The sequence below is a fragment of the Notamacropus eugenii genome, chromosome 3, assembly GCF_028372415.1.
Source record: "Notamacropus eugenii isolate mMacEug1 chromosome 3, mMacEug1.pri_v2, whole genome shotgun sequence".
NCBI classification, from domain to species: Eukaryota; Metazoa; Chordata; class Mammalia; order Diprotodontia; family Macropodidae; genus Notamacropus; species Notamacropus eugenii.
The window spans coordinates 161,322,674-161,335,873 of NC_092874.1; the positions used below are offsets into that span (position 1 = coordinate 161,322,674).

General features: G+C 34.0%; 1 protein-coding gene across 3 annotated transcripts in view; it reads right to left on the bottom strand.

Moving 5' to 3' along the window:
* SEMA3E (semaphorin 3E) overlaps positions 1-13,200 on the bottom strand; it is a 344,413-nt gene that overhangs the window by 50,301 nt on the left and 280,912 nt on the right. For all 3 annotated transcript variants that reach the window (XR_011976936.1, XM_072653225.1, XM_072653226.1), the window contains exons 6-9: positions 10,354-10,473; positions 8,257-8,399; positions 661-775; positions 117-186 (exon numbers count right to left, since the gene is read on the bottom strand). Coding sequence is in view for 2 of the 3 variants with exons in the window: in XM_072653225.1 (XP_072509326.1) it covers positions 117-186; positions 661-775; positions 8,257-8,399; positions 10,354-10,473 (448 nt within the window). In the remaining variant the exon portion in view is untranslated. The remainder of the gene's footprint in view (positions 1-116; positions 187-660; positions 776-8,256; positions 8,400-10,353; positions 10,474-13,200) is intronic.

Sequence of the window (13,200 nt, forward strand, 5' to 3'; positions counted from 1 at the left end):
TAACATAGGGGATAAAAAAGAAGTTAAAACACCTTAAGAGAGAAGCCTTGGTAATAAGAAGGCTAATGAAAAATTGTAGACATTTCTTATTTCTACCAATTTTATTAAATACTCACCTTGTTGTATTAAAGAGTCCAAATATCACAGGATTTTTATTATCTCTTGTATGTAGCAAAAAAATATCTTCTACAAAATTAAAACAGAATTAATATATTTCTAAGTGCTAATAATTGTTATATTGTCAACAATTTTATATTATCCCATGTTATGCTAATTTAACATAAAATAGTTTACAAACTGCAAACTTTTTAAAGATTTTGTTTTGTCTTAGAAAATAATACAGCCATAAGCAAATCATACCAGACTAAAAATACAGTTAGTCTGATGCTTTGTAGCTTGTCCATATGGCTGAACCACAAGGCAAGGAACCAGAAATGCTGACCCCAGGCTAATTAGATAGACCAAATTTTTGGTTCAATGTCCAAATTTCTAACATTGCATAGACACAGCTAGATTACAGTAAGTAGAAAATCCTTCTAAAATATGCATTTATCAAATATCACGTAGAACAAATTATCCTTACAGGTAGGTGCCAAATAGTGGGCATAAAATTGTCACAAATATCATATAATAACTTTTAATTCCACCTATGATACTTACCTAATTCATCAAAGTGGGTATCAATGCCATTCATTCCAGGCACTGAGCAAACCAACCTTGCCTTGAGGAAAGTACTCCATTTATTGACTAAAATTCTCTGCCCTCCCACATCATTCTGTTAGAAAAAAGGAACCATTTATTAGCACTTCATAATGTGTCTGAAAATGGATAATTATGAAAACCATATTTCCATATGATCATAATTTTTAACGTGCAAAAAGTATAATTTATAGAAAAACATTGAAATTATACTAGAGACTGACTAAATCTCTAAAACATGGTGCAAACAATGAAAGGTTCCTCAGTGTCAGGATATTTTCAGTGAGGTTTATGAACTGTTATTTGTAATTTACCTTAGCATATATTAGCCAATCAGCAATTACCAATAACAATCACTGCACCAATTTTTTTCATTGCTAATTATTGTAATTTGGTCACCTATGGTTTCTAATAATATTTACTCTACTATTGTAAGCATGCATTTTCTTCTCTTTTATTTTTAAATATATTATTTTGGACAGAGTACAAAAATTACGAAAACACAAATTAATACATATCTAAAACTAGTTTACTTAGCTAATAAGATGACCAGAGATCTTTCCCCACCTCACACTCCATATATCTAGGCATGCCAGAATGTAATCATTTGCAATGACCATTTATTTTCACTAGATAGAATAAAGCAGATAACACAACAGCAGAGATAGTCCGATCTTTTCTGTCACATTTTCTACCCTCTTCTTTTTGCCAATAACTTTGATTTTAATTCCTATACACTATTTAATGAAACATATTACAAATATTATAGTACAAATTAAAATTTTATATTTTTATTTATTTAAAATTTATTTAATTTTATAAATTTTAAAATTGTATATTCCTATTTATAAATTTCATTTTATAAAATAAAATTAAAAACTGATAGATCTCAGTGAAATCTGTTCCTCTAATTTTTATAAATGTGTATTTGTATGTATATAGACATATGTGTACATATAAACTGATGAATAAATTATATTGGCATGTGTTTGCATACACACATATGTATATACATGTGTATACATACATAATACAGATATACATACATACATATGTGTGTGTGTATATATATATATACATATATATATATATATATATATATATATATATATATATATCAGGCACAACTTTAGCAGCATAGCTAGTTACCACTGAGAAAATTTTGGTGTGTTGTATATGGATATACAATAATGATCAGTATCCTTTATATAATAGTTTTACATTTTCACAGTGCTGTATATACATTGTCTCACTCGGTCCTCACAATTATCCTCCATGGCAGTTGCTACAGGTATTATTATTCTATTATATAGAGGGAGAAATCAGAGTTCATAGTGTTTAAGGAATTTAGTCATGGTCACATATATAATAAATTTGAGAACAATTGATCTGTCTCAAGGGTCTTCCATTTCTAAGGCCAGCACATAATCTCCTGGTCAGCCATTCTGACCGACAGTCAGTGTCTGATTCTTCATGACCATGTGGACCATAGCATACCAATACCATCCATGGGATTTCCTTGGTAACGATAAGGGAGTAGTTTGCCATTTCCTTCTCCAGGGTATTAAGGCAGACAGAGGTTAAGTGACTTGCTCAGCATCTCATAGCTAGTAAGGATCTGAGGCTGGCTTTGAATTCAGGTCTTCTTGACTTCAGGCCCAACATTCTACCCACTGAACCACCTAGCTGACTTCTGGTATATATTATATCATGCCACATTGAGGCTGCATGATGTAAAACTAATGAAGAGTCTTCTATAACTGGAAAGAATGCATTTCTTCTGATTCATTGTTCAAATGCCAAGCATCGAAAGAAATGAAGGAGCTAAGCTATACGTTTTCTAAATGTAAAGTGACAGACACCCACCACTACAGTCTGAGCTCGTTGAGTTAAGGATGACCCAAAACCCCTTATTCTAAGTGTTTTTTGCATGTAGGAGGCATGTAAGCATATGCATATATAATCACCGGAGACTACTGTTTGAGAGAGATGGTACACAATGAGGGATTGTTCATGTCTAGATATAACAATATAAGTAAATGAGAGAGACTCACTTCAGTCACTTATGAGGCTTATAAAAATATATTGGTGAGCGTACAGGAGAACATTACCATATTTGTCCGGAATGAACTCCAGGCAAAGAGTTTGACTAGAAATTTACTCTTGTACTATCAGAACAATTTTAGCTAAACTAAGGCATAAGTAAAAACAAATAGTTATTATTATCAGTTAATCAGTCTGGTAAAAATTTCCTATTAAAATTAAAACCCCTGCCTTTCCTGTTCTGATCAAGACTAATAAGGAGTAACTGGTGGCACACGTAGAAGTGATGGGAACCTTGGGAGGAAGCACTAAGTTGACCTTTGAATTTCTAACAGAAGAGTTGAGAGGAAAATCTGTGCATAATGTGACAGTCACTCCAAATGTGGGAAGAATATAATTAAAGGGCTCATGGTGAAGTTGGGAAGGATCACAAATTAGGCAGGGAAATTTGGTGTAGAAATTATAGGAGACTATCAAGAATGAAATTGGTAAAGTCCTTATAATAAGGAGGCAAAGGGGAGTTACCAAGTAAGACTGATGTGGATGTACAAGGAACCCGTCAGCCAACTTAGAAGTAACCAAAAGACAAGGACAGAGTATGAAGGAGAAAGCAAGTAAACAAGGATAAATAGAAAAACATGACATGATCATGTAGAAATAGAACCAGAGCCTTTGTAAGTGTTTAAATATGCTGAGGTTGACAATGAAAGGTGTTTCTTTTTAATCAGTTATTTTGTAGCAAAGAGGAGGATCACAAAAAGCTGAGGACACTGCTCAAAGTGTGTGTGTGTGTGTGTGTGTGTGTGTGTGTGTGTGTGTGTGTGTGTGTTCATCCTTCATTGCCAAAGAAGGCCATAAGAGAAATGATGACATGACTTGCACTTGACTTTGTTTTGAGTGAGGGAGGGCTGTGCAGGTCACCAGCCTCACTTCTTCTCCAGAGCCATCTGAATCCAGTGACCAGATATTCAACAGGATGACTGGAGATGACCCAGGATGAGGCAATTGAGGTTAAGTGACTTGCCCAAGGTCACACAGCTAGTGAGTGTCAAGTGTCTGAGGTGACATTTGAACTCAGGTCCTCCTGACCCCTGCACTGGTGCTTTATCTACTGCACCACCTAGCTGCCCCACATAAAGTATGTGTATAACAATAATGAAAACCAAAGAAAAAGTAGAGCTATTCAATATTTTATTTTGCCTCTCTTTTCTGTGAAGGAGAATGGTCTTTGGAGTTAAAAAAAGACAGAATAAAAAATAGCTATGAAGGAGGCAAAGTCAAAGATAAGTACAGATATAGTAAGAGAGCACATGGTTCTACTTGTAACTGATGAACATCATTTCAGAATAATGAAAGAACACATGGAACCAGTGCAAGTGATGGTTGAATGATTACAGAAGATGGAAGAAGTGCTACTAGAATGGAGACAGGCAAATAATTAACTAAATAAATAAACAAAAAAAATGAGTGAATGAATGAATGGATTTAAAAGAAGAGAATGAGATTTGTTTGGTCAACTTCTGTTCCAGGGAAAATTCTAGCACACATTATTAAACAGTTGCTTAGTACACATTTAGAAGCAAAAAAAGTGATGATCTCTGAGAAGAGGTTATATAACTTCCTTTTTTGTCAGTGCTACTAGAGTGCTCAATCAGAGAAATGCTATAAATATAGTAACCTTGATTTTTGCAAAATATTTGAAAAGTTTATCATTTAGAAAAGAAAGCTATTGGTTAAATTATATAATATTTAGGCAGATTTAAAACTGGTTGAATGGTTGGTTTCAAAGAGGAATCATTTTAAAAAATCCAATATCTCATTGTTTTTTTCTTGTTTAATTTTTAAAAATTTTTTACATTAATTTATTTTCTCTCCCACTCACTCCCTCTGTGAGTAATAAAAAAGGTAGAAGAAAATTCCCATAATAAATATCCACAGTCCATTAATCAAATTCTAAAATTTGATTCATTCTTCGTTTTGTGTCCATCAGCTCCCTAGAGAGGTATCACTAATATTTTAATGTTGAGGTAGAAGAAGATCTCTAGTTTGTTGCTCATTCATTTGGTCACGTTCAATTCTTTGTGACCCCATGGATCATAGCATGCTAGGCTATTCTATCCTCCACTATCTCCTAAAATCTATTCAAGTTCATGTTCGATGCTTCTAGGACACTGTCCATCCAAATCATCCTATGCAATCCCCTTCTTTTTTACTTTCAATTTTTTTCCAACACCAGGATCTTTTCAAATGAGTCCTGTCTTCTCATTATGTGCCCAAATATTTAAGTGTGGTCACTGCCTTGTCATTGTGGAAGGGCTTTCATAGCCCAATGAAACTACTGAGATATACCTTGCATGATGACCAAGATGGACAGACCTTATTGGAGAATCGTGACAAATGGTAATCCACTGGAGAAGGAAATGGCAAACCACTCCAGTATCTAGAAAAGAAAACCCCATGGTCTCCAGCTAAGTGCCCAGGAAATCTGACTTTGTTCTTGTACTGGTTAGCAGTTTTATCAATGACTTAGATAAAGGGATGATGGGATGCTTATGAAATTCACAGGTGACACAACACTAGATTAATTAAAGCATTGCATGTCAATATTGTAATCCCAGGAGATCACAATGGCCTAGTGTCAGGCTAAATGAAATGAGATGTAATTTAATGATGATAAACAAAAAGGCTAAGTATCACAGATCAAGAGTTGGAAGGAATTTATAGAGTTTGTTCTTGATGACAATGAAGAAGTCATTTTACACATGAGGGGACTGAGGTCCATACTGATTGCAACTTGACCAGGATTGGATTAACTGTATGCAGAGAAGCTCTTTGGCAGTGGCGGCACAATTTGCTATTATTAAGAGATCAGTTTTCAATATGTTGAAAAGATGGAATTTCACTTGCTTGGTAAAAATCATGGCGTTTATTACTTCCAAAAATGTGATAGATAAAAAATTAATAAGCATATGACTCTAGAAATACCATCCCTATGAAATCTTTAGGAGAATAAAGAACCATTCACTGAGTACATCCCTTGTTAAAGTATGAGAAGGGAACAGACTTTTTGCAAGCAATATGCTTTAGTAGCCCACAACTTTACTGTCACAAATTTACTAAAAGATTAAGAAAATACAAGATCCTTTTCTGTTTATTATTTGATGACTTAAAAAAAAGGTTCAATGAGCAAAATGTGACCACAGATGCATGCATAAAATCATGTATGTCAAATGCATTTTTAAAAATAAGGCAATATTTCCTGAATGATATAACAACAGTGAGAACTTTGAAGATGCCCTGATTGCTAAATTATTTACCAACATTATGGAGTATGTCTAGGAAAGAATATAAATGCTAAGAAGATTCCAAGAGATGGTGAATAGATGTTCCTATTTGTGGATGACATGGTCCTGATTAAACCAAGACAAGACATCATGGAGCCTTTAAATGATTTAACCAATAATCATGCAAAAAGATTTAGACAATATATATATAAGAGAAAAAATAGAAGAATGGCTACTGTCCAGATTACAATATACAGTTGGATAGACCAGTCATGGAATGGGTTTATGAGGAACAATGAACCTGACCCAGAATTATATAAAGGAAGAGGATGGTCTGGAATTATATAGTGCCTTTAATTATCCCTGAAACAAAAATCCATCAAGATTCTTATGGTGATGTCATATATCTGGAAGTGATGATATACCTGTCTCTAAAGAATTAAAGCTGTGGCTTAAAGTCCAATAGAGAGGCACACAACAGGTTTGAGTTCTAGGTATAACATATGTCTATGAAGATTGTGCAGAAAGGTAAAAAAAGGATGTCAAAAAGATGCATGACTGGAAAATTGGAGTGGTTAGAGACTTGAGGGAGAGGGACCGACTTCATCTTTCCTAAGAAGTGATCTGTTTTTTTAATGATAACCTCTCAATCAAAGAGATAGGAGCATAGATTTAGATTTAGAAGGTATTTTAGAGGTCATCTAGTTCCATTTCCTTATTTTACATATGAGAAAATTAAGAACAAAAGAAGTTATATGACTTAGCCAAGGTCATATAAGTAGTAAGTGAAAGAATCAGGGTGTGACTGAACTCAGGTGCTGTGATTCCAAATTCAACAGCTGACTTCAGCATTCTTTTGAGTTTAACACACTAATATTTTATATTCCATGTGAAAAAAACTGATTTTTAAAAGGTAAGTCACATCATTTAGAGTATTCAAGCTAATATTTTTAACTTTAATAAATTATACAGGTTACCAAAAAACAAAACAAAACAATTCCTTATGAAAAAGCCCCACTCCTAGAACCTATGAACTCAGATGGGTAAACTTTTACCTTCTCTAGAACCAGACTGCCCCAGTCTCAACCCCTTCCTCTTTCCAACTCTCTTTCCCCATATATGTTGTATTCTCTTATTAGAATGTATGAGGACACAGATTATCTTGTTTGTATCTTTATATCCTTATTGTTTAACATAGTATTTGGCATGTAGTAAATAAAGCTTCTAGATGACATCCCTTAAAATTTATAGATTTCTGAATTCCCATAGTAATACTGATTCAAACTAAATTATGGATTATACATGATATGGAAATAACCAACTGACAAACCCATATTCTCATGAATTAATTGTCAGGATGGGAATATAAGCTTCTCCTAAAGTAATATTCTGATGGCACCTTGTGGATATAATTCTGGTTTCTCCAAGATCCATGTCAATAAATCACTTACGTAGGTATTATGACGAACAGGAAAATTTGGAAAATGGTCCTAGAAAAGGAGTGTGTGTGTGTGTGTGTGTGTGTGTGTGTGTGTGAGTGTATGTGTATACTTGTCTAAGTTCAGAGAAGTTTATCAACAAATACTTGACCCCAAAGTGACTACATTCTCACAAACCATGAGAAGGTCAATGTGGTAAAATGATAAAGCAGAATTTAGAATCCAATCAAATCTCAGTTCTGAAATTTACTACCTGTGTGTGACCTTAGGCAGGTCAATACACTTCCCTGCCCCTCATCTTCTTCATCTGTAAACCAAGAGATTGAACTGAAGGACCTCTAAAGTCTCTACTTGCTCTAGTTCTGTGATCATTTTAAGCTATTACAACAATTTACTAAGGTATACTAGAGGAAGTATCCACCTGAATAAAAGAATGGCTTTTTTGAAGTATTGACAGACTCAAGAGTAAAATAAAAAACAATGGTTATAAGGTTTAATTTATAGAAACTGAATTCAACCCAACTTTTTTGTATGTGTAGGTATCATATTAAATATTCTTAATTTATTGATATGTATTTCTTTAATTGGAAAGACATAAAATAGTCATTGTTTCCCCTTAAGAGACTGTTTTACTTTATTTAACTAGCAAGTATCAATTTAGTCCCTAGTAACTCCGGTCTAATGAAAATACTTTTAAAGATGACACAGCATTCAATTTTTAGTAAGTTTTTTTTTTTAGAATAAATATTGTGACAACCAAGCTTAAAATGCTACAATAATGGAAGTCTTACCGCACATACTCTTCCCACTCTTGTATAAATTGTGTGTGCGTTGTTTTCTGACTCCAGTGCCTTTTCAGTAAAGAAGAAATATACTTTGTTGTCATCCCGGTCTTCATTGTCAGGAATCATATAAGAACCTACAAACTTAGGTTCTTTAGAAAAGTGAAAAAAAGAGTGATTTCATTAAATCTTTAAAATTTTGTTTTGAAATCTCCTTTTCCAATAAATAAGAAAAAAATGAATGCATTTCCAATATCTACAAAGAGAGAGCTCTAACCCTCAGAAGCAAATCATTCTAAAATATTAGAAAAAGAAGTAAAAGATCTCTAGTTGATCAAATGGAGGTGTAGTAGAGAATTAGGAAAATACACCAAAGATGGGAACAATAAGCAACATTGACCATGAAACAGCATGTAGTCCTTTTTCATAAAAATTGACTTTAATGCAGTGAATGCGTTTTTAGCTATAATGCAACATCACTTTCCCTTACATGCTGATAATATTTTCCACTGGATTACATTGAGAAATGGTTTTGTTTTAAAATGAAAATAATGTATAATGACCTGGGGCTTTCATAATCTAGAAAATTTGTGTGAGCTTTTTTTTCTTCAGATGGTGTATTTGATGAATCTTATATCAGTAAGACTTGAAAATGCAATAATTTTTTTATGGAAAAAATCTCTGGAATTTGACTCTTTCTATTAAACAAAACATATAATTTCATGTGATAATATATGATGATATTAGTGATTTGAATTTAAATACCATGTCTAGAAATTGTTGAAGATACTTCCTAGATTGGTATTCCTTTCTAAAATGTAATATGACTTCATAAAATGGTATCAACCTGATGCAAATATACAGCCAATTCAATAGGGGAAAAATACACTAAGGGTTTAATGTGAGCAAAACATCTGATTGGATAGCTTGTGTTTGTATGTGTGTTCAGCATTTCAATTCACAGCTTTAGTGCCCTTTGAATATAGTTTCAGAATATGCATTTCCAAAACAATAAACCTGCTATAGTATCTGTAACAACCTAGTTGAGAGAATCAAGATTATATATATATATATGTAGAGTGTGTATATTATCTTTATTTTGAACTTATTTAACTTTATTTTAAAGAATAAAGATATAGACATACATTATGCCTGGCATAATGTATTATACGATATAAATGGATAGAATCTGTGTGTGTGTGTGTGTGTGTGCACGCACGCGTGCGTGTGTATGTAAGCAGCTAAATAGCACAACACAAAGAGTGCAGGGCCTGGAGTCAGGAAGACTCATCTTCTTAAGTGCAAATCTGGTCTCACACTTTTATTAGCTCTGTGTTTCTGTGTGTGTTTGTGTGTGTGTATGTGTGTGTGTGTGTACTGTTCAGTCGTTTCAGTCATGTTAGACTCTTCATGACCCTATCTGAGGTTTTCTTGACAAAGATTCTGGAGAGGTTTTCCATTTCCTTCTACAGCTCATTTTACCGAGGAGGCAACTGAAGCAAAAACTGACCCAGGGTCACACACCTACTATGTAAGGCTGCAATTGACTTCGAGTTCAGCACTTTGTCCAGTCTGCCACTTAGCTCTGAATGTATATATGTGTGTTTATGTACACATGTACACATACATGCATCTACATAATTGTAGAGATATATAACTACAGACATAGATATACATGATACAGATATGGATATAGATCTGGATATACATGGATGTTGCATGAAGCAGATTTAGGTTTCATGTAAAGAAAAATTTCCTAATAACTGGAGCTTTCCCTAAGTGGAATAGGCTCTCATTGTGGGTAATAGGAACCACTGACTACACCTCAGTCACAGACTGGACGAATATTCCTCTGAAATTTGGCAGAAGGGCTTATTTTTCAGGTATAAAGTAGACAAGATGACTTCTGAAGTCTGTCCTTATTTTGAGATTTTGAGATGCTGGGATATTCAGAAAATATTAAAGAATATATGACAGTACATTGAGAATCTGAAGTGGTACTCTAATAGAAACAAATAACGTATCAAAAACTTATTTCTGAACTCTACAGTTATTATACTAGGCATCAACCTTTTCACCCCAGCAGAGTACTCCTTCAAGCTGTACCTTTCAGCAGACGCTCATCATCATGTTCAGTCCGAATGTGCGCCATACGGCCCAGGCTGCGAAAGACGGCAGCATCTCTTCCCCAGTAGTCACTGTAGAGTCCAGAAAACAGCTCACTTCCTACATAAAAAGGAAACGTAAAGACAAGTATAGAGGCAAGCATGCCAGCATACAGAGGAGGGCTTGCTCTACAGGTTCTTCGATCTGCTTTTCTGAAAGGAAAGCAACTTCTGAGGGGTCAACAATCTAGTTTAATTCAATTCACCAACAAAGAAAATACAAGCAGAGAAATAAAGACCAACAGACAGGGCTTCTAACTGTCTGACCATTACTTACATACATAGTTACCAGAGCACCAACATCTGGGTTTTCAAAGGATGGGAAGGAGGTAAGCAAGGGGAAGAGGTGGCTAACTAGAGTCTCACCTAGCACAGGAACCTATTTCCAAAGAAGCCCCCAAAGCAAAACCTCACCTCAGAGTATGTATACACTTTTCCTAGCCAGAGGGCAGAACCCTTCTGATCCAGTGCCTCATTAGCAATTGAAAAAGGTGTGGACCTTCCTGTAAAATGAACCTCCCCAAATCTATGGCCCATTAATGAGATGGGAAGAGCTTACATTAACATAAATCTCATTAACATTACAACAAGTCAATACATCCCTATGGCTTAATAGAGAGTCCACTGTATGTTTTGAAAATAATTCACACAGATAATAATTCTTCTCACATATATGCAGGTTTATGCAGAACACTATATATACACACATACACACATATGTATATTTTATACATATACACATACTACACGTATGAATATATTTACATGAAAAATCCAAGAATGTGACTAGAAATGTTTATATGTCAATCTACCTGCATATATATTATATAGAATATATACAATGAGTAGCTAGACTGATTGATAGATAGAAAGATACATGGTTAAGAATATGAAACAATATTGTGTGATATTGGATCAATGTACATATAATATACATATATAATACTGATTATTATCATTTATTATTATTGGCAGCAATAATATTGTTTGATTCTTATATTTCAATGAGATTCATATAGGAAATGTCCTGAGGCAGGGTTTTATTAAATTTATTGTTATTATTATTATAACTATTATGAGTGATTATATGGTAAAGAATTATTCATATTAGTCTCTCTTTTGCAGTCTTTTAAGGTGAAGGAAATAAAACTATACTTTGTGTTCTTGGTTAATTATCCCACTGGAGGATTATGGGTAACTTGGTCTCACTAGTTCTATTGTCTTACTGAGATAATTCTAATAAAAACTGAAATGCAAATAAAACTTATAGAAAATGTCTGTGAAGTGTGGCTATTACTGTTCTTTAGCTATATAAAGATATATGAAGATAGGAAAGGGTGTTCTGTTAATAACAAGTTTTATCAAAAATATTTTTAATTTGATATGTCAGAATTGTTACTATTTAATTTGCTTTATTTAAGAAGAGTGAATAATTTTTCAAATGTTTTTGTTTCTTCTTTTGTGATTTTTTTTCTCATCCAATGTCAAATATCTTATTCATTTTGAGTATTATCTTTGTGGATTTACAGTCAGTAATTTCTGTATTTCAGGCTTAATTAGGTGATTTTTTTGCATTCACAATGCATAAGAACACTAAGGTTTAAAGGTTAAGTGATTGGCTAATACCCTAAAAGGAACTATTGGTAAGGATCATATTCAAACATAGGTCTTTCAGCTTTAAATTCAGTACTCTTTCCATTGAATAATTCCTAGAGATTTTTTCCTCAAGCATCTTTCCTTCTTTTTTCCTTCCTTCTTTCCTTCCTTCCTTCCTTCCTTCCTTCCTTCCTTCCTTCCTTCCTTCCTTCCTTCCTTCCTTCCTTCCTTCCTTCCTTTCCTCTTTCTCCATCCCCACCTCCATTTTCATTATCTTAGCTATGTTGCTACTCTTTCCTTTTCAGTCATTCAACAAGCATTTATTAAGATTTTCCTATATTCTAGTTACTGGGCTGAATGCTGAAAATACAAAGAAAAGCAAAAATAGTCCATGTCTCCAAGGACCTCACATTGTAATGGGGAAGACAAGATAGAAATATACAAAGTAGCTTGATGGTCAACTGAGAAAGAAAAGTAATAACAAATGGGAAGTCCTGGAAAGGTGTCCAGTAAAAGGTGAAAGTTGAACTAAATCTTTTTTTTTTGGGGGGGGGGGCTTTTAAAAAAAAAAGTATTTATTTTCCATTTTCAACATTGACTTCCACATAATTCTGAATTTCAAATTTTCTTGCCATCACCCCCTGCCCCCCTCTCCAGGACACTGGGTATTTTGATTACCCTTTCCTCCAATCTGCCCTCCCTTCTATCACCAAACCCCTATCCCCTTCCCTTCTGTTTTCCTATAGGGCAAGATAGATTTCTATATCACATTGCCTATATATCTTATTTCTAGTTGCCTGTAAAAACAATTTTAACATTCACTTTTAAAGCGTTGAGTTTCATATTCTCTCCTTTATCGCCTCCCCACTCACCCTCATTGAGAAGAAAAGCAATTTGATATAGGTTACAGATGTATAGTCATGCAAAACACTTCTATAGGAGTCATGTTCTGAAAGACTAACTATATTTCCCTCTATCCTGTCCCATCCTCCATTTATTCTGTTCTCTCCTTTGACCTGTCCCTCTACTGAAGTGTTTGCTTCCAATTATCCCTTACCCCAATCTGCCATCCCTTCTATTATTCCCCCTCTCTTATCCCCTTCCTCTCTGCTTTCTTGTAGGGTAAGACAAGTTCAACACCCAATTGAGTGTGGATGTTATTATTTCCTGAAGCCAAATCCAATGAAAGAAA